A 26044-nucleotide genomic window follows, 5' to 3' on the forward strand; every position below is an offset into this window, starting at 1 on the left:
TTTTTTAGTATTTGAAAGGTTCATTTGAACCCAACAACTGAAACTAACGTATCCCCAGTTTATTGATACCAACCATTTTGTTGGTATCAATGAACCCACTACTTTCTAAAAGCATTTCTGTCAATTACTAAGGGCTAATGAACAAGTGTTGAATTCTCAAGATGAATGTTGCCGAAACAGAAAAAAGTGTACTTCAGAACATTCTGCAGTAGCTCAAACAAAGTCACGGACGTCATCTATACTGTAGTCAGAGAGAAATTATTCTCCTTCCTTTTCTTTCAAAAGCTGAGTTTCCAAACGCACAACGGGAGGCCGATGCTAAAAGCTGTGGAACCAGTTTTATAGCTATTTTTAGCAACTTGTGAGCTGTTTTTCAGATAACACAGTAAATCTCGGGGAGGGGAAATTTGAAATCATGATCACTGCCGGTACGGCAGAATTTAGGTACAGCAAAATTGTAAAATTCAGCGAAGCATCAAGCAATAAAATTTTAGAATTTTGTGGACAACAGAATTTATTGCGTACAAAGTCAGCAAAATGCATAGCGCCGTACCTGATTCATGATACAGCAGTATTCATTACCAGTAGCAAACTTGTTTGAGGATAAGTTCGAAAAAATGTTTTCTAGTTGTTACCTAAAATCGGTAAACAATAATCTTTGAAAGATTATTTGATTATATCGTTACTAATATGGTAAAAATTTGAAAAGCAATCAGAAGCCGTATCTTCACGTCACGATTTATTTTTATTTGTTCGAATATGATATTTATATCTCTCTTCCTACAAGTATGTATCTTCGTACGTATAAAGTATCAAAAATAATAAAAGTAATTAATAAATTTTCTCTAGTTGCCCTGAAAACTACATCTGAATATAAAGATAAGAAAGACATCAGTAAATTGCTGTTGTTATTTGCTGATCATAATGGTAATCAACCGAACATGATCACATATACCGCCTTCAAAACTTTGATTTTTATCAAGCTTCATATAAATACTAGGTTTTTGTTAGTCACGTAATTTGACATCCTAAATTTAAGATGACAGATGAAATAATGACTAGTTCTGAATTAGCTCACTCAGGAAGTAAAATTTTCTCCTTCCCGTCAATATAGCATATTTATAGTGATCGCCCAATGATGGCGATCACTAACTAAATATGTTATGGATTAGAACCCCATTGCACTCCATAAGTTTTTCTTTATTCGCTTTATGTGCATGCATGCTTGGTTGTGGAAAAAATTAAAAAGCCCTTTTTTTTTTTTTACTTAGGTTATTCGAATGTATACGCCAGACATTTATTTGTTGAACTGTAGTTATAATTTGGAACGTGGTGCTAGAGCCGTTGGAGCCGAACCGAACGTCAGTTTGTTTAGAATTATAGAGTTTGATTACGCCAAAGCAGGTGAATTTGGAAAACACCAAAATCGGTCATGCATCCAACTCGTTATCGAGGCTTGAACTCCGGATGAACTACCAGTGTTCGGCGGCTCGCTTGCTAGAATTGCGTTAGGCTCTTTGAATGTAGCAAAGCCTTCTTAAGATGGCAGGCCTTCGTGGAGTCATTTTCTGAAGGCTTAGATTAGGTTATTATGGCAAAGCACAGTAGGATGCCTTCATGTTGAACTTTCTTAGAGAAATTGACAACCCATACACGTTACACATACAGAAAATTATGAAAACGTCCATGCAGCCGGCCCGTTAGCCTTGATTCGAATCCAGGTCGAAACTACCAGTGTTCAGCGATTTAATTCCTCTACCGCGGGAGGGCCTAATTGCTGAAGGGAACTGGCTTGTATTCATGTTACACATGGTGAAAACAAACAATGCAACCAGCTGATTCGTCTTGCATCGAACCCAAACCAGTTCGAACTTCCAGTATTCAGTAGTTTTAACCACTCGGCCACTGGTGACGTGTGGTAGGAGCCACAGATAATGTACTGAGTAGCAAAAATCCCTAATAGTGGCCCTGGTTACTAGTAGGATTGTAAGTATATTGGTAATCATCCAATCTACAGCAAGGAAATTTCGGAGCTTAATTGTAAAGTCAAATGCGACACTCCGATAAACGTGGTATATGTAGAGATTGAAAAATTTATTATTTAAAATACTTGTATTTATTAGTAAACATTTTATAAAATTTATTCTTAATTTAGCGTTTAAGAATTCTAAGAGAGTTATCTGAGTACTTTTTCCTCCTTTGGTAATCCAATAAAATTGAGTAAATTTATGTTCTGTAATATCTTTGCGTGTTATATACATAGTTTTTTTTTTTTTTTTCTTTCAAAGTTAGACAAGTTTACACAAACAATATAGGTCGAAAAGGGAGCTGGTCTGCGCCCGGTGAGCCTGTCGGCAGCGTTGCGAAGCGTAATTTGACTAACGAAAAGATCATGCTTTGGATCTGGTGATCTGGATAGTCACTTGTGTTGAAAAATAAATTTATTTCAACAACATAGGCCAAAAATTTAGTTGATCTGCGCCCGTGAGTCCGTCGGCAGCATCGTAAAACGTAATTTGACTAACAAAAAGATCATTCTTTTGTATTTGGTGGGATTGTCGTGGTATTAATCACAAATAGTATATGGAAAAAGGTAAAACCCTTGACAGTAAAGGATACAACGAGATGCTAGTGCATGTTGACGCTGCTATCAAGGAAAAAGAGTCGAATTGAGTTCCGGCGCAGAAAGGTAACGTTCCATCAAGATAATACCATACGTGTCTGCATTCACCGGCTGGCCTCTGTACGGACTCGAAAGGGATCTTTCACCACATCCACCATATAACCCCGACATCGCACGTTCGGACTTTCAGCTACATCTTGCTGGTCGTATCTTCACTTCTGCACAAGACGTCCGAAATGAGGTTGACCTGTGTTTGGACTCGGGCCACCAAGTTTCCGAGCCGAAGGTTTTGAAAAACTACCAAAAAATTGGCAGAAAAGCATAGATTTTTGGTAGTGATTACTATCCGCACTAAAGGTACTGACTGCTTTTTTTTTTTCATAACTTTATGAAGAACGTTCGTGCTTAAAATTTTCGTTACAACCATTAAATTCTGTAATTTATGAATTCCTTCCCACTTCTCATGTATTTATCAACTGTTCTTTATGAACCTGATATTCCTACAATTATCAGCTGTACTTTATAAATCTGATATGTAGAAACGCAATTTGATTTTATGCATTTCAGTATCAAGTGAAATCTTTAAACTAATCGTTCATTATAACACTTTATGTTGTTTTCATTCAAAGCTGAACTCAGATAATGTGCCGAGGTTGAACTACCAGTAATAGGCGACTTTAGCGCTCGCCCGCTAGAATTTAGAGAGGAACTGAGTGCTAGGATTGGGTTAGGCTCTTTGAATATAGCAAAGCCACGAGGTGGCAGATAGCAGATGCTTTCGTGGAGGAAGTTTCTGAAGGCTTAGTTTAGTTTATAGCAAAGCTCCCCATACACGTTACACACGGGGAAGATTATGAAAACGCCCATGTAGCCAGCCCGTTCGCCTTGATTCGAACCCAGGTCGGAACTACCAGTGTTCAGTGATTTAACCGCTCGGCCGCGGGTGAGCCTAATTGCTGAAGGAAACTGGGTCGTATTCATGTTGCACAACAGGAAAACACACCATGCAGCCAGGTGGTTCGCCTGGGATCGAACCGAAACCAGGTCGAACTTCCAGTAATCAATATTCTTAACCACTCAGCCACTGGCTGCGCGTGGCAGAAGTAAGAGCCACAGATATTGTAGTGAGCAGCAAAAACCTCTAATACTGGCTCTGGTTACTAGTAGAATTATATATTGGTAATAATCCAATCTACAGCAATGAAATTTCGGAGCATAATTGTGAAGTTAAATACGACACTCCGATAAACGTGATAAAGATGAAAAATTTTTTAAAAAAGGAAACTTACTATGCAAATACATGTATTCATTAGTAAACATTTTATAAAATTTATTCTTAATTTAGCGTTTATGAATTCTCAGAGAATTATCTCATCGAATTATTTTTTTTCTCCTCTGGTAATCCAATATAATTGAGTAAATTTATGTGCTGTTAATATCTTTGCCTGTTATGTACATAGTTTTTTTTTTTTTTTTTTCCCGTTCAAAGTTAGATAAAACTGAACGTACGTTACACTGAAATTACTTTGTCTAGAAAGTAAGCGCTTGAGTAGAAACAGATGTTGGGTTTTAATTTTAGAAGACATGAGATCGCTTTCTGTAAAGTAATGTTATAAAATTTTGAATTTGAAATAATCGTACTTCGTTTTTAGTAGCACAGAATGATAAAGATTTAATGAGAATATAGCAAAGCATCTTTTTAGAGACGCTGTTATAATTTTGCTATTTTATTTTTTTATGGTAGGTCAAGGAAAAAGGCAGGCTGCTAAATACGGTAACAGCACATTACTCTGTTTCATATATAGCAAATCCGCTCTGAAATGAGGCACGAAGCGGTAAAGTAGCTGAACACCAGTATTTCGGTCCGAGTTTCGAATCCCGCGAAGGGACTGGTTGCGCTTTCGTGGTTTTACCCTGTGTAACGTGTCTAGGAGCCAATTTCCCTTAGAAAGTCTTCCATGAAGGCATCCTTTCCCTTAGGCAGATAGATCGTATCAGAGTTTATGTTATCAACAGTAGTGGTTATTTTTAAAAATGATCATCCTAGAAAGGTGATTGCCAAAAAGTATTCACTTCGCATATTTATACGTTATGCATGAATATACTCTTTTTAGTCAATCTAATATATATAAATTACTAATGCTGTAAAAAAATTCAATTTTCAATATTCTGTTTCCTATTTGTTCCTGTTCAATGAAACAGATTCATACACAGCAAATCCAAATGCATCGCTACAGGAAGATGATAAACCAGCACAGTACGTAATTACAGTTACATCCGGAAAAGAGTAGATATACATATAAATACATAATATATATATATACGGTATACAACGATATACAATATATATATATATTATCGTTTTTTAGGATGTATCTATAATATGTATCATTTTACTTTATTAAAATATAATATTCAATTTTGTAATTTAGGAATTTCTTCTCCCTTACCATGTATTATCAGCTTGTACTTTATAAACCTGATACCCCTTCAATTATCAGCTGTATTTTATAAACCTGAAACATAGAAACGCAATTTGATTTTATGCATTTCAGTATCAAGTGAAATATTAAAACTGATTGTTCATTATAACACTTTATGTATTCATTCAAAGCGGATCTCAGATAATGTGCCACAAATTATTTCCACACTAAGTTTTTTGTGCAAATAAGACGTCCTGCTAGTGTTTTTGTAATAAAATGCATGTTATTAATTGATTTCGAATTTTCGTTGCATCTTGATATTGCTGCCAAAAGATATTCAATCAACAATAGTATCTTTTACTACGTTTATGTGTGTGGATACATAGACCATTTCTCCGTGTACTAGAAAAATTTGATAATGATTTATCCACTTTTAAAGTAAAAAAATAATAGTTAGGAGTGTTATACGATTTTATAATACAAGTAAAAAATATATATAAAGCTCTGGAAAGTGCTAACACATACAGGATGATTATAATTAAAGTTTAAGTTTCAAAACGCTATAGAAAAAGAACCACTCATGAAAATGACGCCAAATTTGAAAGGAATGTTATTGAAGAAGGCGGAAAGCGTATGGCAGAAGAAAAAATTTAGTTTCAAAAGTTAGCAACAGATGGCGCTGCAAGCAGAAGAAGACAAATTAAAATGTTAGTTAAATTTCAGTGTTATAAAGCCGTCAGATACCAGGCTGTTCCTCATTTCGCGTCTCAGACGTTCGCCATGGGTGTTTCACTGCAGGACCGCGCTCTGCTGGTAAAGCTGTATTACAAGAATGATGATCGTGCAAGAGTAGCTCTGCAAAAATTCAGGACACTGAAGGGTATAAAAGAAGGCGTTGGTCCAATGAGTGTCGTAGGTCTAAAGAAAATGATGCAAAAATTCGAAACGACAGGTTCGTTTGATGTGCAATCTGGTAGAGGGAGAAAACGAGTGCATTCGACGGTAGTTGAAGAAGTGGCCACAGCATTACAGGAGGGGTCGGCCGGTGGTGTGCAACCGTGCAGTGCACGAGGAATTAAACGAACATTGACAGGCCTACGAGCACGATGCTGAAAATTGTACGAAACATCCTGCAATGCTATCCGTACAAAATTGGCCATGTGCAGGAGTTGCTTCCGCCTGACCTAACAGCTAGGGAGACGTTTGCGTTAGAATTCCTGGCTCGCATGGAAGTGGATAATGAATGGCCGTGGAAAATTTTGTGGAGAGATGAAGCCCATTTCCATCTGACAGGATACGTGAATACCCAGAATTGTCGAATATGGGCAACAGAAAATCCACTGGCAACGCACCCCGTACCACTTCATCCTGAAAAGGTCACGGTATGGTGTGGCTTTACGGCATCATTTATCCTAAAACCATATTTTTTCGAACAGACGGGTGCTTCCGGTCCTGTTACTGCAACCGTCACTGGTCAGAGGTATGCGTCTCTTTTGCGCAACCACGTGATTCCAGCTCTGCAACAGCGTGGATGTGTGGATGAAATCATTTTTATGCAAGATGGCGTTCCTCCGCACACTGCACATCCCGTGAAGCAGCTGCTGAGGCGCCATTTCGGAAATGCTCGAATTATCAGCCGTCATTTCCCTACAGCCTGGCCGTCCCGATCACCTGATCTTACTCCGTGTGATTTCTGGCTGTGGGGATATCTGAAGGATGCTGTGTTCCGTGCTCCAATTGCAAATTTAGCAGAATTAAAGGCACGCATTTCGCAACACATTCTGAACATCACCCCGGAGACACTGCGATCCGTTGTGGAACATGCTGTTTGTTGCTTTCAACTTGTTGCACACAACACCATATTGAACATGTTTTGTGCCAGTCTCGCGACAGTTCCGAACTTCTTTGATGAATGGTTCTTATGCGGTATGTCGCCGCAAAACTCTTGAAACCGATTTGTCCCTTTCGATGTGATATGTACAGTCATGCAAATAAAATTATTCAACAATTCTAATTTGTCAATGCGTTTTAATGTGTAACTTCCACCTTAGCCATTGTTTTACGAATCGCTTCTCGTTTCTCGTCGTGATTCTGCCGCTTACAGCGCCATCTATTGCTAACTTTTGAAACTAAATTTTTTCTTCTGCCAGACGCTTTCCGCCTTCTTCAATAACATTCCTTTCAAATTTCACATCATTTTCATCAGTGGTTCTTTTTTTATAGCGTTTTGAAACTTAAACTTTAATTATAATCACCCTGTATTTATGGAATATTATGGATGGTAATTTATGAAATATTATGGATGGATGAGTAAATGGAATATTATGTGCATGCTATATATGTATACACATATCATCAAGTATAAAATCATTTATATATAATTTTTATGTCGCGATGAAATTTCTTTTCTTCCGCAAAATAACGGCAAATTATGAAACATTACGCAACATTGAAAAGCGTGATGAAAAAATTTTGCGAAAAGAAATAGCGACTGCTGCATGTATCTCACAGATATCTTTCATTCAACACAAAGGTGGAAAAGTTCTATTCCTGTTCAAAACATACCCTGCAGTCTGAGTCACAGACGGAAGAAATGACAGCAGGTCTTTTGTTCAACTGAGGGGATGTGTTTTATGGCTTACTCACTTTCCCGCCAAACGAGTACAGAGGAAGGAAGCGTCATTGCCATAGTAACCAGGCTGTAGGTAGTCTTACAGATTTGAGTCTTTATCGCTCAACGTTCGTAGCGCCATCTGTTATTAAAAATCGACATGAGAAAGGGGTATTAAACGCTCTTAAGAAACATTCTCTATTCATTAAAAGCAAATTTAAAGTTAATTAAATTTAAATGACATTTAATGCAAATAAATAAATGATTAATTATTACTGCGAACTAATCTACAATATCATTTAAATTCTGAGAGTATATGTAAATCAACTGCAAGTATCAAAATCCATGAATAAATATATAATTCCAAAAATTTATAAAAATGCATAAGTGAATAATGGGATAGATTATTAATAATAAAAAAATTATAAAAATGCATAAGTGAATAATAGGATAGATTATTAATCCTAAAAAAATTATAAAAATGCATAAGTGAATAATAGGACAGCTTATTAATCCTAAAAAAATTATGAAAATGCATAAATGAATAATAGGATAGATTTAATTCTAAAAAAATTTATAAAAATGCATAAGTGAATAATAGGATAAATAAATTTTTGGAATTATATATTTATTCATGGATTTCGATACTTGCACTTGATTTACATATGCTCTCAAAATTAAATGATATTGTATATTAGTTCGCAGCAATAATTCATCATTTATTTGTTTGCATTAAATTTCATTTAAATTTAATTTAAATTTGCTTTTTACGAATAGAAAATGTTTGTTAAATTCAAATTTCATTCCTTGCAGCAATGGCGCAAGAGACTTATTTAAATTTAATTTATTTTGAAACCCTGTAGATATATATATATATATTCATTTAACTTTTATGTGAATGCATATACATGTGCTCAGACTTTGGGATGTTTACAACTCTAAACTTTCATTCCAATTAACATGAGACAGTATTAATTTCCTAAACATTATTTTAACAAAAAATTATTATAATAATTGCTTTTAAATTCAGTCCTCTCCAGCAGAAGTGCAGGAATTAATTAATTAAATATTTCCATTTTCTTTACCTAATGTGTGTATATATAAAGAGAAAAATCTTATTTTTATAACTTCTTCTATAAAAACAGATATGAATTTAAAATGTTTAAATAAAAAATAATATTTTATGGATTATGCATGAAATATAACTGCCTATAGTGCATTTTAAAACAAACGAGATTTCTAATAAATTATCCAGCTATGACCCTGAAGTCAGCGGTATACAAGCATAGCAAATTTTGTGTAAATATTGTGAACCTTTCTTTACAGTTGCTCTGTATTTTTAAAGTACCAACTATTTCTTAATTCCTTTAACTTTTTTTATTTTATTTATTTATTTATTTGTTTATTTTTTCACTAACAGTACATTTTAGTTTTAATAATATATATATTATTTCATCAATATTTAAGGCTTCTAGAAACGCAAAAAAAATTTTTAAATTTACTTCAGCTTCTATGGAATTAGTGATGTTCATAATATGCATTATAACCTTACTTATCTAAAAATTGCTAGCGTACTTTACGTTCGCAGTTCATAAGCATAAGTAACAATTTCGAATAACATGGAATTTAGTAAACAAAACTTTTCTGCGTTTTACGTCAGGATCCATATCAAATCCAAAACACACAATACTCGCTTAAGTGGGAAAAATTCAGATGTTCAGCGTCGTAACTCGCGAACTGCTTGTTTGCCACCGAAATATTACAGTGACACCTAGCGGCGGAAAATGAAAATATTCTACGGATACGCAGGAGTAAAAACGCTTGTACGGATGCCGTAGGCGTGTCTTCAATTGATGCAACGCGTTCGTACTCAGTAGTGGAAATGAGGCTTTCTGGTTACCATTTTCTGAAGCAATTTATTACAAGCACTCTGGTTTCAAGCAATGGGCAATGTATTGTAGTGTGACTGGATGCTGTTATAATGCTAAAATTTATAAAAGTCAGCTAAGCAGTAGTTCAGAAACATATACACATGGATTAAACATCTCAATAATATTGAATAAGTTAGCAACCACAAAACCCTGCTTTTATTTTGATAATTTTTTCACAAGTTTTAATTTCATAAAAGACCTAAGAGAGAAGAATACATACCTGATAGAGTAACATTGAGATATAACAGGATGAATAAATATCCTATAAAAGCAGATAAGATAATGAAGAAAGAATTTTGTATGGCTTTTGGTTATAGATACGATAAAATAAATTGTAGTGTGATTGAATGCTGCTGCAATGCTGAAATATATGAAGGTTAGCTAAGCACTAGTTCAGAAAAATATACACATGGATTAGGCATGTCGATAATATTGAATAAGTTAGCAACCATACATAAACCAGAGAAACACTGATTTTAATTTGATAATTTTTTTATGAGCTTCAATTTGATGAAAAACCTAAGAGAGAAGAATACCTGATATAGTAATGCTATTTCTATTTACACTCTCTTTCTAACCTGGAAAATAGTGGAAGATCATTCCACAGTTCACACAAATGCATATCAGAAGCGAGAAAAAATTCTGAAGGACATTAAACAGAAAACAGAGGAAACGTTCAGGTTCTTTTTTAAGTTCGGAAAATGTGTGTTAAGTGTGATGTTGGATTAAATGTGTTACTGCATGGGACTTGTAAAACAAAATTACTTAGAACAGAATTATTTACATGCAAACTGCTACAATCCCCAAATGGGGATTGATTTTTAAATCAATAAAAATAATATATTTATTTTCAATAATGTCAAATTTAGTACACGATGTTTGTTTACATGCAAAAGAGGAAACATATATATATATAAAAAAAGTGTTTAAAAAAGTTTGGCAGTTAAAGAGTTAATGTAAATCGGAAATTAAATAACTTACATAATGATCTCCCCCCCCCCTCCTGGCATCAGGGCTTAATTTCTAAGATTAGAAGTGCCGGAGCCTTATGGAAGATCGTCAGCAAAGAGGAACAAGAGTAAATAAACAAATAAAATGACTATCAAACTCATTAATAATTTTTAAATTAAATAGTTAATTATTATCAAATTAATTAATAGCTATTTAATTAATGTTTATAAATTGTTATTTAATCAATAATTATTACATAATTAATTATAAATTAATTGATAATTATTATTTAAATAATTGAAGTAATTAAATAATTAAAATTAAATAAAATGTAAAGAGATAAATTGAAATTTAATAAGTGATTTTTAATACAGTCAAAAGTCGTTAATTTGGAAACCCATAATCCGGAATGATCTATAATCCGGACCTCAAAGCTAAAAACTTTCTGCGCATGCGCCGCGTTGGCAAATGCGCACAGGCATTTTACGCGTGCGCGTAAGACCTTGACTACTGCGTATATGTGTGTGCGCAAGTGCAGAATACGTTTTCGCCTGCGCGTTTAATGTATAACGAACGGTGTAAGCTAAAATTATCTATTTCAGTTAATGTTAATGATTGCGTTGTTCCTTAATCTTCGAATTGGATCCCGCTTATTATTTTTTGCAGACTGTAAGAGCAATTTTATAAAAGTAAACTTGAACTTTCGATTATGTCAAATAGAATTTCCGATGCTGGAACTTCCAAAGGATCTACAAAACGAAAGTATGTTTCGATGTCCAACAAACAAAAAGTGGAATTGCTGCAAAAAGTGAATAAAGACATGAAGAATGTGACTGAGAGGTTAGTGAAAACGAAAAAATTTCGATTGACAAGTTAGTCGGTATTCTCGGCACAGCAATTAACGGGACTTGAACAGCGGGACTTTGTAACTGAACAAGAAATTATGTCTGTTTATAGAATTAAAGAGAAAGTATTATCACATAAAATGAAGCAACTTAAACAACTTACATTGAAAGAAATGTTTAATAAAGTAAACAAATAAATATTAAGCTCTTTTTTTTTTGTAAATTTTGATACCCTTTAGATCATAATTGTTCTTTATTTCATAAATTACGGTTTCATATTTTTAATTTTAGAATTTCTGCATGCCATCTTACGAGATTTAAACTGATGATCTATAATCCGGAAAAATCGATAATCCAGAATCGCCGAAGTCCCGACGAGTCCGGATTAACGACTTTTGACTGTATAATTTTATTGTTAAAATAAAATTTCTACTCAAATTTTTATTCAACTACATAAAAGAAGTGCTGCAGCCTTCTTATTCAGGGCTCCGGTGCATTCCGGCTAAAATTATGATTTATTACAAAAACTAAGAAGCACCGGAACCGAGATTCGGTGGGCTCCGGCCCAATTTAAGCTTTGATCATAGGAAGCAAAAAAGTTCTTTTATCATCACAAAAATTAAATATACTTAAAGTATAGCTGATGAAAATTCCAGGGCGAAACAGAATGAGGGTATGAGTGGATGGAAACAAAAAATGAGAGGAATCTTGGTGAAAGAGAACGTTCTCTTTGACTGTGGCTCTCTGCTGATATAATTATAGCCATCAAGCAGATGTGTGTCAGGGGTAAAATGAATCCTGAATCTGACTCCTAAGGATGAATGTAAAGTTGCTGGTTATGCTTTCTCCTCCCATTAGTGGATACTGTGGGAAGACAATGTATAGGACGTGCTTGAGCAGTTTGCTGGGCTCCGGCACAATTTAAGCACTCCCTGGCATAGTTACATCATCTATAGATGATTTTGTAGTTTACTTATTGTATGCAGTAAGCAGTTTTAGGTATGTATTTAACATTGATGTAATGTGAAATTATTGCCACTTTCAGGCATTCAGATAATATTACCCAAATAATACTGCACATGATTTTGAACATTAGGTATTTTTATTATTGCTGGACTTGTTAACTCACCATTTAGATGTACTTCTTTATTGTTTAAATTAAAGTTAAAAGGATCTAGAACACCACCATCAATTATTCATAACTGCCACTCTGACTTCTCTCTAATGTTCACTACTGCTGTTTGTAAGCTACCTGCTTTGCTGTCTGCTAGCTCAGCTATCTACTGTATGTTAATCACTTGTAGTAATAACTGACACAGAAAATACAGCTTATGATAACTATGTAACTTTAAAAAGTTAACTTATTTTCTATCTTAATATGTTGGGAAGTTTAAATTAACAAATAAATCCCAAAATGTAATTAAAACATAAAAAGCAAAGTAGAGTAGAAGTATGTAGTAGTCTGTCTGTGAGGTTGATTTATGGTCCTATTAGACTAAGTTTCCATCCTATGTGCCATTTGTTGTGCATTATCACTAAATATTTTAGGATCAGGAATTAAGTTCTTTTAGTTTAGGCTTAATCTTGTACCTTCAGAATCATATCATTCTCTGTAATTTCCAAAATATAAAAGCTTTCGATTGTTGTATGCATATTTCCATTTTTTTTTTTTTTTTTTTCGCGAGGCAGTTTATGCCATCATACCAAAAGGCCAGAAAAGTCTCCTTTTATCATTGCTACAAATTAAAACAATATCACCTGATTTACAATTACCAGATTTTCTCCTTCTGAGCAAAATGGAGAAGAATTCCCAAGGAATCATATTTATACCTTGTCATTATATATCGGGATATCTCTTGTTCATTCTAAGATAGGTTATATTGGATACAAAAATAACACAGCATAAAATGGAGAAACATTCGAAACATTTTGCACCAGTTGTTGTAATGGGCAAATTGCTATGAGAAGTAATTACAGTGAGTTTTGACCTTATCAAGGAAGTTCATTAAGAATTTACTTAAATATTTAGGTGCTATTTACAAAGGCACTTAAAAAAATAATTACCATTGTTCTTTTCTTATGTTGTACTAAATGAGAAAAATATAACTTGGAACTTGTCTCAAACATCTTATATAATTCTCTTAATGTAATTATCATTCTGCCCTGAAGAATAATCTCCCATTTATCATCTTCAGTCTCTGACCTTGGTGTATTTAACTGAAAAAAAAAAAAAAAAAAAAAAATGTTAATGTAAAATATATTAACTCACATGAACAAACAAAGTATTTTTTTTTTTTTTTTAATTTAAATGTTAAACAGAATTTTGAAGAAAGCACATAAAAAGGTACATCTTTCATAACATTTCTTATGAAAACAGCAGCAGTAAAAGAATTAATAATAAATTACTTATATATGTACTGGGTACATGGATACTTGATTTGTAAAAAAAATATTTTCATAGTTCAATTACAAAAATTATTTGCATTTTCCCATACAGAAACTGATGCAAAGATGCATATTATTTTGCAATTTGACATACTATTTTCTTAAATAAAGAAAAATTAGGTTTGGTTTGGTTGATTATGACCAAGTATGTGAAGGATATATGCCTTAGAGATCAGATGTCTTTGTGGAGGACTAGTGAAAATTATATCATGTTCTCATTACATATGGGGAAAACCATAAAAACAGCTATACAGCCAGATCATTTTACCGGGATTTAAACCCAGGTCGAACTACCAGTGTTCTATCTATAACTGTCAAAATCTATCTTTAAAGTGTTCTATCCAAATCTGCCTATAAAAAAAAAAAAAAAAAAAAAAAAAAAAAAAAAAAAAAAGAAGAAAGAGCACTTATAAAATGGCAGCAGATTTCAATAGCAAACTTAATTTCTTTACAAGTAATTCTTTCTAGCAAGCAGAAGGAAATAAATAAATAAAATCAATATTAGAGAAATAGTATGATTTATAATGACATCGTAGTTTAAGAGAATCATGTGACACAGGAAGAAGCAAAATTTCCTCTTTGCTTAAAGTCATATGCAGTATATATGTCTTTGTTTTTTAATGTAGAAAATAGCCCAATGAATTAATTTTTACAATTCTTGTTTTAAAAGCCAATGAAACCTTTGTCCGGGAAACTTCGAACTATAAAACATATGTATTTTTAAATGTTGAAATTTAGAAATAAATCAATTAGAAAAAAAGGGGCGATTTTTGAAAATTTGCTATAAAATCAGAAATTAAATTAAAAAACTCATATTAATTTCATTTAAAAGACTTTTTTTCCCCCAGCTTTTCGTCATGGTGCAAATAGTAAAATTCTGAGATTTTTAGTCTGTCTATTAAACAATGATACGTACAAAAAATCTTACTGAATTTTGCAAAAGCCGTTCACCACATTCATTCACACAAGCAATGTGTGTTCAAAATTTTGAGCTTGATATATTATTAAGAAATCAATAGCAGACTTTTGACCATAGTGATAAACACCATGAGTGTCTAAATAAAAGCTATCAAAAAGGCCAATTTCAAAATAGAGACTTTAAATCCTGAAAGCAATGAAAGAAAAAGTGAATAATAATATAAATGCTTTCCACTGTTGCTGCTTAAAATAATGACATTTTATCCAGAATTTCAAGATGTTGTTTTTTCAATTAGAATATTTATGAAGTACACAGTTTTAAAACATTATGCATAAATAACTTCTACACATCAATATTAATATTTGGAAATGCTTGAACTATTAACATATTGACAGTATGCACATTTTTCTTTTAGCTACAATAGTTAAGTTATTAATAGCATCAAAGAATGCAGCAAAAGTTAAACAATGAATGATTTGCAAATACAATAAATATATGTATTATACCTATACAAGATATTTAAAGAACCCCTGACTACAGACTGTATTTTCCTTAATACTAATCATATATTTATTTTCATTTACAAATTTTTCCAATGGCAGATAATTCGACATAAATGATTTCAACAAATAGAGTTCGTAAATACAAGACGTACCTTTTTATCCCCTTCGTGCCGACTGTCCCGTCTACGTGCCAGCAACGAACACACTCACCTACCGGCCGACACGCAGGCACGCCAGAGCATTTTCCTGTTTACTACCGACTGTCACGTATTTGTGCCAGTACCCTGGAACGTTTTAGAAACTATAATTTCTGCCACAAGATTGCACTATATGTCCATATGGTTTCAGATACATGTACACTGCTCAAAAAAAAAAAAAAAAAAAGGGGGGGGGACAGTCCTATATTTCACTGGGCCGATTGACAAAATTCAAATTGCGTTCTTCATGTCTCGAAAGTGCGACTTAGGATATATATTAGATTTATATATAGCACTATTCTAACATAGGTATTTTGACACAAAATCGGACTTTTTCTGAAATAACATACCAATTTTTTTACATATTTCGATTCCACGACTCAAATTACGCCTAAATATGAAATTTCGTAAAATTTGGAGCGAAATTTACGGAGAAATTCACAAATTTATGTTGGCACTTTTTTGTCAGTTTGCGCCAAGAATACTTCACTTGGCGAACTTCTTAATATATGGCAACCTAGTTTCCTTTCCCGTGAGAGGGAAAAAAGTCACCATCGTTCCTTTTTTCCAAATAATATTCTTTATATTATATTTTTAATTATAACTTATTATTTTAAGTAATTTTTTCTTTTTCGAATTTCATTTTAATTGTTTAAGTTGCACGTTTTTTTTTTTTTTTCGAATAACTGTTTTAAAAATTTCTATTTACCTATTCGAACTGCGTAAATAAAGGTGCAGCGTTTATTTTTTTTCAAATAGTTTTCTTTATATATATTTTTTGTCATAGTTATTATTTTAGGTAATTTTTAAATTTTTATACTTTTATTTTAATTTTTTGTGTTGCATTGTCTCTTCAGATAATTGTTTTAAAATTTTCTATTTATTCCTTCGAACTGAGCATTTTAAATATATTTATTAATATCAATTTTCCAGAATTTGATTTTATTTATTTGAACTGCGTTTCTTTCGGAAGAATACTTTGTAACCCAGACTACGATGAGTTTGAAAACTGCATACTATATTAAAAGAGAAAATACAGTAAAGCACAGTTTTACATGCCCTTCAATGTTCCGTTCAGAAAAGATATATATAAATAAGAGAGATGTATAACCCAGGGCTAAAGAAAAAGAAGGGCTAGGTCATCCGTTTGAGGGGGAACGATGCCGACATGAACCCAGTTGGGAAGCAATGTGACGTCACTGGGTTCGTCGCCTCGTCTACTGACCAGAGCTTCACAGTGCGAAAGCTTAAATCTTTACTTCTTATTTCTTTGAAAGAGGTTTCTTTGACTTGAAAATTATAGCTGAGGATATTTTTAAAATGAATTAGCGTTTGTAACGGGAAATTATTCAAAAAAATGGAGCCCTGTGCCATTGCTACCTGCGGTAATGCGTACCATAATACGAAACAAACAAACGTGATATTTTAACAATTTCCGTACAGAAACCTTCAGTAGACGAAAGAATGGCAGCATAGCAAGCATATGTTTTTTTATTTTTATTATTATTATTATTTTAAGCTCAAAGGGCTATTAATTTCGTTTTGGCATTCTGCGTTGAATCACTATAAATGCGGTATCACTTTTCAAATTATTGCCAGCAAATGTTAGAGCCCTGCATTATATTTAAAGAAATTAAATAATGAAGAATTTGCATAAATGTATGTATGTTTCTCACACTGTGATAAAATGACAGTACCTAGAGACATCACATTTTGAATAACGTAATCCTCCACCGAATATGGGCATCTGTAAGCCCTAATTTGGAATTTGTTTATTATCGATTTCATATTTTGTAACACTTTAATGAATTTTTGATTAACAAACTCAACGATTTCCATGTGAGCAGTGGCAACACTGTATTTACAAAATTTTTTGGCCTTTTTATTATTAACGTTTTGATGTTTACTTTATTTATCAAACATCCCTTTCTTGGCGCCTCCTACACATAAAATTCGATTCAACACCAAAATCTCAAAATATTTAAAAACATTTTTCTTTAAAATTTCCGACAGACAGTCTCGCGCGCTGGAGATAAAAATGGTTTTTTCCGTACAGTGTTGCCACTGCTTGCTTTGTGATCGTTGAGCTTGTTATTTAAAAATTCATTAAACTTTTTACAAAATATGAAATAGATAATAAAACAAATACGATATTCAAAATTCAAGCTTCCAGGTGGCCATGTTCAGGTGGAGGATTATGTTATTCAAAATTTGGTGGCTCTATGTATAGTTGTTTTTTCACAGTTCGAGAAACATGTATACATTCATGCAGATTCTTCATTATTTAATTTCTTTAAATATAATACAGTGTGATAATGTTTGGTGGCAACAATTTGAAACGCATACGCCGTTTACAGTGATTCAACTCAAAATGCCATATCGAGACTAATATCCCATTCGAGAATAACATCCCTTTCGGGCCTAAAAATTAATCAAGGAAATGGAAAATTATGGAAAATGAAAATTTATGTTTTAACCATATATACCGAAATACAAATAACTGCATTAGTGAAACAAAAGCGAATTAAATTGTTTCCAAATGGCACTTCAGAAAGCATTGTAATCAAATGATTATGCGTAAAATGATTGGTAGATATCAGCAATTTCCCTTGAAAAGCCTCCCCGAAGGTTGAAGAAAATTCTTCAAAATGTATGGGAGCAATTGAAAATCATATTTCTACACTTAAAAAACGTCTTTCGTCCCTCAATAAGAACACGATTCGTTTATTTTGCTGATTATGAACAGTCGTAAGAGTTTGACATTTAAATTGGAATGCATCCCTTGTGTCGGCAAGAAAAGTTAACCATCAAATAGGTAAATGGAAATAAATCATGTAAACTAATTCATTTTATTGTATTAAAAATAAGATTTTATTATTTGGTTTATTATTCATAATGTGTTATGTGATTTATTTTATGCGTTTTTGGTTATTTATGAAACTATTCAAAACAAATCATGAAATTCTGCATAGAGATAAATTAGCATTAGAATACATGCTTTTAAAATATAAGACTACACTATTCATAAGAATGCAAATGCGGTTTTGCAGCTGAAGATGGTGGTTCGGTAAAACCATCGAAACTAGTCCTGTGAAAATTTTGTAAATATAACGCTGATTTTTGTTGTTTGACTTCTGAATTAGTATTTATTCGGCGTGTTATTGTGTCTTAATTATATTTTTATTAGTTTATGAGTAATGGACACTGCATAGTAATCCTGATGATCAATAATAATGCTTTCATAATAGTCATTGTCAAGACTTACAAAAACCTAATTATCTCATTTCCAGTGCTAGTTGAAAGACAAAATTAAATGAAGTGAAATTTGTTTGGATTTAATATATTATGAAATTTGTTGTTAGCATTCATTAGCTTTTAATCAGATGAGTTTGTAAGGACGTATTCTGAAAATACGTTTGCATAATTTTATTTGATATTTCTATAACCCAACTTGTGATATTTTAACTCAAAAAGAATTATTCGTAAATATAGAAATTTGTCAATGTTTTTTATCGATAAGTTACTATTTAAATACATTTCAAAAAATATTGTAGAAAAAAATTAGCCATATTTAATGTATATTCGAATTTAAATATTAGTTTAAGGCTTATATTTTACGCGTACTATAGTTTAATTAAATCGACCATAGCTACATTACTAGGTCAGCTATATATCCATACACATTGTAATTTCATTAGATAAAATCTCTTCCTCATATTATTTACCGAACAGTTGTTCAAAAACTTTTGATTTTCAAGCAAATACTCATGAAACAGAAATTGGTATAAGGCACTCTCAAAGCAGCAAGCGAACCCACCTACGTCATCACTCTCTTCTTCCGGTTTCAGCGGCGAGGAGCTGATGAGCCAGCTCTTTAGCCCTGTGTATAACCGACATTTTAACTTAGGATGACTTGCATACACTGCTTTAAACAGTTTTATCATTGTGCCCATTGCTTTACACAATTTTATCCTACATTTGGTTTCTTAAAATGTTACTCATATTTTAGTCAAATATTTTATTTTTGAAATCGCAAGAATCAAATATCATAACATTGAAAAGTTTTAAATTAAAAAAATACAAATACTAAATTTTACGAAAATATTTATTTTTCTTCTCTTTTTCTTTAAGCATTCTGAAAGTATATTAAAAAGTATCCAACTTTTCGAAACATTTTGGTATTTCTGACAATCATTTTAAATAAAGTTATTGCCTTCCATTTCATAAAGGCCCACAAACGGCCGAGCGGTAAAGACGCTGATCACAGGTAGTTCGGTCCGAGGTTCGAATCCCGCGAACAGGCTGGTTGCATGGGTGTTTTCTTGGTTTTCCGGATGTGTAACGTGTATACAAGCCAGTTTCCCTTAGAAAGTCCTCCATGAAGGCATCCCTCCCTTTAGGCAGATAGCCCTCGTGTGCTTTGCCATAATTAAATAATCCAATCCAATCCTTAATTAAATATAATTGATTTGTAACTTCTGCTAGAACTGACGTTAAGAATTGAAGTGCAAATAAATAATATCGTGTGCAATCTTGATTAATATAAAATTAAAAATATTTGCACAGAAAAATATTTGCATTCAGAAAGAAAGTTTTTTGAAATATTTGCAATTACTTTATAAGAAGGATTTATTAATAACCGTAATAATTACTTATTATATTACTGATGATTAGGAATCAGTTCTTGACAATTACATTCTAAATTAGAATTTTAAGAATTATTAGAATTTTAAATTAGAATAATGAAAATACGCTACACACAAAAATACATTTTAGGATAAAAAATTAGTTGATTTTTTATGTTTTAAAACTTCTTGAATTCATTTAATAAACATTGTATCCTTGTTGTTAATTGAATTCAGAAAGTTGGGTGTCGTTTATATAATTATTCTTACTTGTCCACGGAATCTGCTGACTTATCCAGCGATTAAGTAGCTGCAGATAATTTCTACATAACCATTGAACTTCCATTAATTCAGTCTCTAGAGGGTTGTATATTTATATCATAATTTGACTTTTATAAAAATGATTATTCTAAATCTTATGTTTCTATAAAAATATACTGTGCTTTAAAAATATAGATGATAGTATCAGCCGCTCTTTCAGCCACTTCAAAAGCATCAGTTTGTTTAGAAATAAATTGTGCAGTTAATGTCATAAAATTCAAATAAACATCAAACGAAAATTCTCAGTTTTAGACAATTCGATTTAAACGAAGTAAAGTAGCAGACGATAAAACGCCGAAGGTAAAAATTTACTCTTCAAAAAATTTACTCTTATTTAAAAAAAAAAAAAAAAAAAAAAAGAAAAGATAGAGAGAAATTAAAAAAAATATTAAAAAATTTATTAAAAAAAATAGCTTTTCATATAGTATTAATAAATATTTATTACGCATCATTGAGGGAAAAAATGTCATATAATTAATTCTCCGTAAAATTTTACTTGAAATTTCAGGTTAAAATTAGCTGTGGCAATACAGTGTAACAAAAATCTATAGACCACATTTGGCGTTATTATCGCTCAAAAAAAAGATGCCAAATTTCAAAACGCGAAAATATGTAAATTTGTGTATATCTTAAAAAATTTTGAATAAAAAAGTCTAATTTTTTGCAGATATGCTTAAAAATATACCTACTTTAAGATGATGGTAAAAATTTTATAGGTTATATTTCAAAATTTTTTTTTGAAAAATTTATAAAAATTATTTAAAAATAGAAAATTTAAAAATAAAACACAAAAAAATGGGTAAATTTTATTTGGAATGAACCTAAATTTCGAAATGTGAGAGAAAAAATCAAAAAAGTTTAATAAAAAAAGAGATATAAATAAATATTTGCCAAATTCAATTAATATTGAGGAGCTAAAATTTTGAGAGCTAATATTTCAAAAACTACTCATACGATTTTTACAAAACTTGGTATTCTGGCATAATTTGAGTCGTAGAATCGAAATATGTAAAAAAATTGGTATGTTATTTCAGAAAAAGTCCGATTTTGTGTCAAAATACCTATGTTAGAATAGTGCTATATATAAATATAATATATATCCTAAGTCGCGCTTTCGAGACATGAAGAACGCAATTTGAATTTCGTGAATCGCCCCACTAGAACGAGAGATATAGCACTGTCCCATTTTTTTTTTTTTTAGCAGTGTACATTAGACCTTCTACTCGAAATGAGAGACGCATGACTCACATACAGGTGTTTTTGATTATATAAACAAACGGGGAACTAAATGTTTCCGAATGGCGTGATTTATGACGTCTCTTTAAATGGCACTTTATTCGCACGTGGTAGTTGTTTATTGTAAGTAGAAGTTTTATATGTGCTAAAGCATTGAGTATTTCGGTTTACAGTTCAGTTTTTAGAAAATAATTAGTTCTTGTTACACGTGAATTCTTTCTGTTTTTACCGTTGCAATGTCGAAGCGTCGAAAATGTTTAACAGAGCATGAAATAGCAGAAATGATGCAAAATATTTCAGATATTGATTCTGAAGGATTAACTGAAAGACATTTTCCAAAACTTTGTTCAGAAGAGACTGATAAGAAAATGAGACGACGATGCTTCGTTTGTTCACATTCCCGGAAAAATCCTCCAAAACGGCAAATGAGTTATTACGAGTTCAAGGAATGTAACGTAGGACTGTGTGTAGATCCCTGTTTTCAAATTTTTCATATGAAAAGAGAATTTTAAGTAATATATTTAGTTTTCAGATGTATAATGTTAAAATAAAATGGTGAGTAATTAAAATAAAATGTGTAAAATATGCATTTAAACAAGAAATAAGGTAATTAAAGTATATATATAAAAATATCTTTAAAGCATAAGCCGTTTAAATACTCTATAGAGCATTATTAAACAATGCGTTGATACTTCGGAAATTTCATGGATTTAGGCTTAGTAGCAAAAAAGCCCCCGGCCCTGGAGAGACGCTCGCGGAAGACTGCTTTCCTCCGCGATAAGCGCGCGTTTTCGCTACCCGGCTTGAAAGGGTTATGTGATCTCAAAGAAAATGTCCAGTCAGTATGAAATCACTATTAGTAAACTTAAAAATTAAATGTTTCAAACATTTACATTCAAAATTTATTCTTATTTCTAGTTAATAGCTTCACAGGACCAACTAAAATTAATAATGAGTGATATTTTACCTAATACAGTACTATGAATTACCAAACTAAGTAACTTTTACTTTTATCTCTAATTATGATAAAAATTTCTTTGTAATAAGGGTTAAAATTGATCTAAATCAGTAAAATGTTTTCCTTAAAATGCCCATAAGTTTTGCATATAAATGAATGAACATTTGCAATTTAGTTTCTTAAAACACTATAAATATTTTACCAACTGGAGAAGCAGAATAATCTATTTGAATTTTAGTTGCAAATGAAAAAATAAACACACGTAATGAGCAGATAAAGTTGCTCAGATAGGAATGTGTTAGTGACTCTGAATGCCGTACTAAAGGGCCCGGGTTGGAATCTCAGAGAAGGCATGGATGTAAATTGTCTGTCTCTTCAATAGGAAGCAACGATGGCCCACCTATTATATACCTCCATAATATAAAGTGACCACTGCTTATGGCTTTTGCAGTGGTCAATGCCTATAATGGCTAGCATATGCCATTTGGGGGGGGGAAAGCAGATAAAAGTAATCAAGTAATTAATTCTATTCTTCACAAAATATTTTTCCAATTTTGCACACATAAAAAAGTATTAAAATTGGTTTGATATTTAAACCAAATTTCTGTTTATAGATTTTAAACATTACCTATAGATATTATATAACATGCAATAAAAGAAACAGCATCATTCTTCCCATAAAAACAACAATAAAGATATTTTAGTTTCCTTTAAACATATTTAATTTTTATTATTAATAAAAAAAGAAAAAGCTGTAAATTATACTTCTGGTTTTAATAATTTAAAAGCAGAAAATAAATAGCTCGTACATGTAAAAATATTTTCTTACTTTGTGCTAAGCAAAAGCATCATTAGTCATTTACAAACTAGTTATTTGCAGCTAATAAAAAGGTCCTCAAACTCAAGAAATTTAAAAGTTGTCAGAAGAATCTGCATAATAATCTGAAACTCTTAAATCCAATTCACAATCTTTTCCTCCTTCACTTTTTGATAGTTCACATATTACTGTATCATAATTTATCTTATCAGGCAAAGAGAAAAAATTTAATGTGTGTCCCATGGATGCACTCAGCTCATCAATGTTTACATTTATAGAGTATTAAAGTGTAGCCATTTTTTATTGAATACTATTTATTATTAGGATGTAAATTGATAAAGATACCCATGTTTGCTCTGGATATATCTTCACCTGTAAAAATTCTTGTGCGTGGAGTTGTGAAAAACGTTCAAAATCTCCCCCCCCTTCTCTTCTGGCACATTTATACACAAAGTTTAATTTAGTATTTGAAAACATTGGAAAACAGCAGAACATTTAAATTCCATTATTCTTTGTTTGTAAACTGAGGAGGGCAATGGTTTGTAAAGCAATTTAAAATGGAACCCAATGTTCTAAGATTTATATTTTGGAAAATAAGATGGATGTTATTTTTATACATTTAAATTTATGAATTATAAGATTCCAATAATACAATCAATAGGATGTTATAAGCCTTATCATTATGATCTAATTTTATGATTTAGATTCTATGACCTGTTTTAATGCCAGTTTTAATATATCATGAGATGAATGATATATTAAATTGTTAAAGAAAATGCATGAATTGTTTTTAGTTATTGTTTAATTATTTATTGTTTCTTTAGTTATTATTTCTAGCATGAGTAGAGTCATCAGCATCTTGGCAGAACTTCATATGCTCCTTTATTTGATTTTTTATATAATTAGTGCATACTAGATTTGTATAAAATGTGACTAGACTGAATTATTGTTTAAAATAGATTTTCAAAATACTATGATTACTATGTCTTAATTAAAATTTGGAATCAAGGCAATCAATCCTAATGATATAAATTACATAGCTCTAATTTCAAAATAATGCTTCAACATATAATATTACCCGTTTTCTTTAACAATAATAGCATAATGTACAATTTAACCAATGCATAAAACTGAATTATTATTACTTGAGAATTAGCCTGCAGTTTATTTTTAGAATTAAAACCTGCTAAATTTAAAAGTCTCTTGCAATATTTTACTAAGCTATGAGATACTTACATAAATATGCATCGTCAAAAGCAACAATTAAAAATATATTTATTTCACTTTCAAAATACACATAGCCCTTATGTTTGAAACTGATTTCACTGCAGAGTCTAATTTCACTTAAAAGTTTTGCTCATTTAAGATAATTTTATATATATGGTTAGGAAAAGAAAATGGTAAAAACATAAATGATTATATTTACCTCAAAATCATCTGAAAAATCCTGTAATCTTTCCTGAGTTTCAGCAGCTTCTACTGGAAAATGAGAATCATTTAAAAGATGAAAAATCTTAGTATCCATCAGCTCTTCCAAATCTTTTCCATTATCTCCATAATCCATGTCAACAAGTTCGGAAGTCTTTTTTTAAATAAAAAGACAAAAAATTATCAAATAAATTAACATAATATATGCATACTTGTCAAAGATTAAGTTTTTCCTGAAAAAAAGTCATAAATAGAAGGAAGTAATATAATATATAGTAATACACAACATGTTTACAAAAAGTTTCATGCCACCGCAAATATTCAAATCTCATCTGTGCAAACAGTTCGCTTTGGCGTGTTTAATTATATTCTGTCAAACAATTTTTGCATTTGAATGCCTTAGAACACTGTGTTGTGAAATTTGTAAAAAGACAGCAAGTACAAGGTGTCCAAAATGGAACTATCATGCTACCAGATCAGAACCATCTTTTTATTTCCAGTTCTGTTGCAAAAAGACAGCTACAGAATGTCACAAAATCATGTGTACGGCTTTAGATACTAATATTGTATCATATGATATTGTGAAGGTTTGGTACCAAAAGTTCAGAAACAAAGACTATGGCATTCAAGAAGCAAAGTGCTTGAGCCCATCAAAAAGCAAAGTGCTTGAGCCCATCGAAAAGCAAAGTGCCCAAAGTACTTTGGCTTACCTACTGATGTTGATGAGTCCCGCCTGCGAGAACTTGTGGGAGAAGATCAGTATGCAACCACTCGAGAGCTTGCTAAGGAGATAAATGTGGTATGCATCACATAAACTTGACCCGCATGAACTAACTCAAGCAGATAAGGACAGATGTGTTCAGGCTTGCAGTAATCTGCTCAAATATCACTGAAGCACAAAATTCTGGGCTGTATCACCACTTATGATGAAAAGTGGATTTACTTCAACAACACAGACAGAAAAGGCAGTTGGTCAGCACCTAGTGAGTCCGTTGGCAATATCGCAAAGCACAACTTGACTAATGAAAAGATCATGCTTTGTATCTATTGAGATTGCAGTGGTATTATCTACAAAGAGTATCTGGAAAAAGGTAAAATCCTCAACAATAAGGCATACAGTGAGATGCTACTCCGTATTGATGCTGCTATCACGGAAAAATGCAAACTGAGTTCTGGCAAAAAAAAAGAAAAAAAAAAAAAAGTAATGTTTC

At 31.9% G+C, this 26044-nt stretch overlaps 1 protein-coding gene across 7 annotated transcripts in view; it reads right to left on the reverse strand.

The window, feature by feature from the left end:
- Positions 1-26044, reverse strand: part of LOC118191136 (double-strand-break repair protein rad21 homolog) — a 149190-nt gene that overhangs the window by 44361 nt on the left and 78785 nt on the right. For 4 of the 7 annotated variants that reach the window (XM_085811356.1, XM_085811353.1, XM_085811352.1 and 1 more), the window contains 2 exons: positions 24832-24987; positions 13449-13601 (listed from right to left, as the gene is read on the reverse strand). In XM_085811356.1, coding sequence (XP_085667482.1) covers positions 13449-13601; positions 24832-24987 — 309 coding nt within the window. Of the gene's footprint in view, positions 1-5073; positions 5140-9772; positions 9851-10569; positions 10634-13448; positions 13602-24831; positions 24988-26044 lie in introns of those variants that run through there. The other 3 variants (XM_085811354.1, XM_085811355.1, XM_035361931.2) reach the window with 3 other exon arrangements.

This window comes from Stegodyphus dumicola, chromosome 2, assembly GCF_044657685.1.
Source record: "Stegodyphus dumicola isolate Sdum_Otavi_A_Nest chromosome 2, ASM4465768v1".
Lineage (NCBI taxonomy): Eukaryota > Metazoa > Arthropoda > Arachnida > Araneae > Eresidae > Stegodyphus > Stegodyphus dumicola.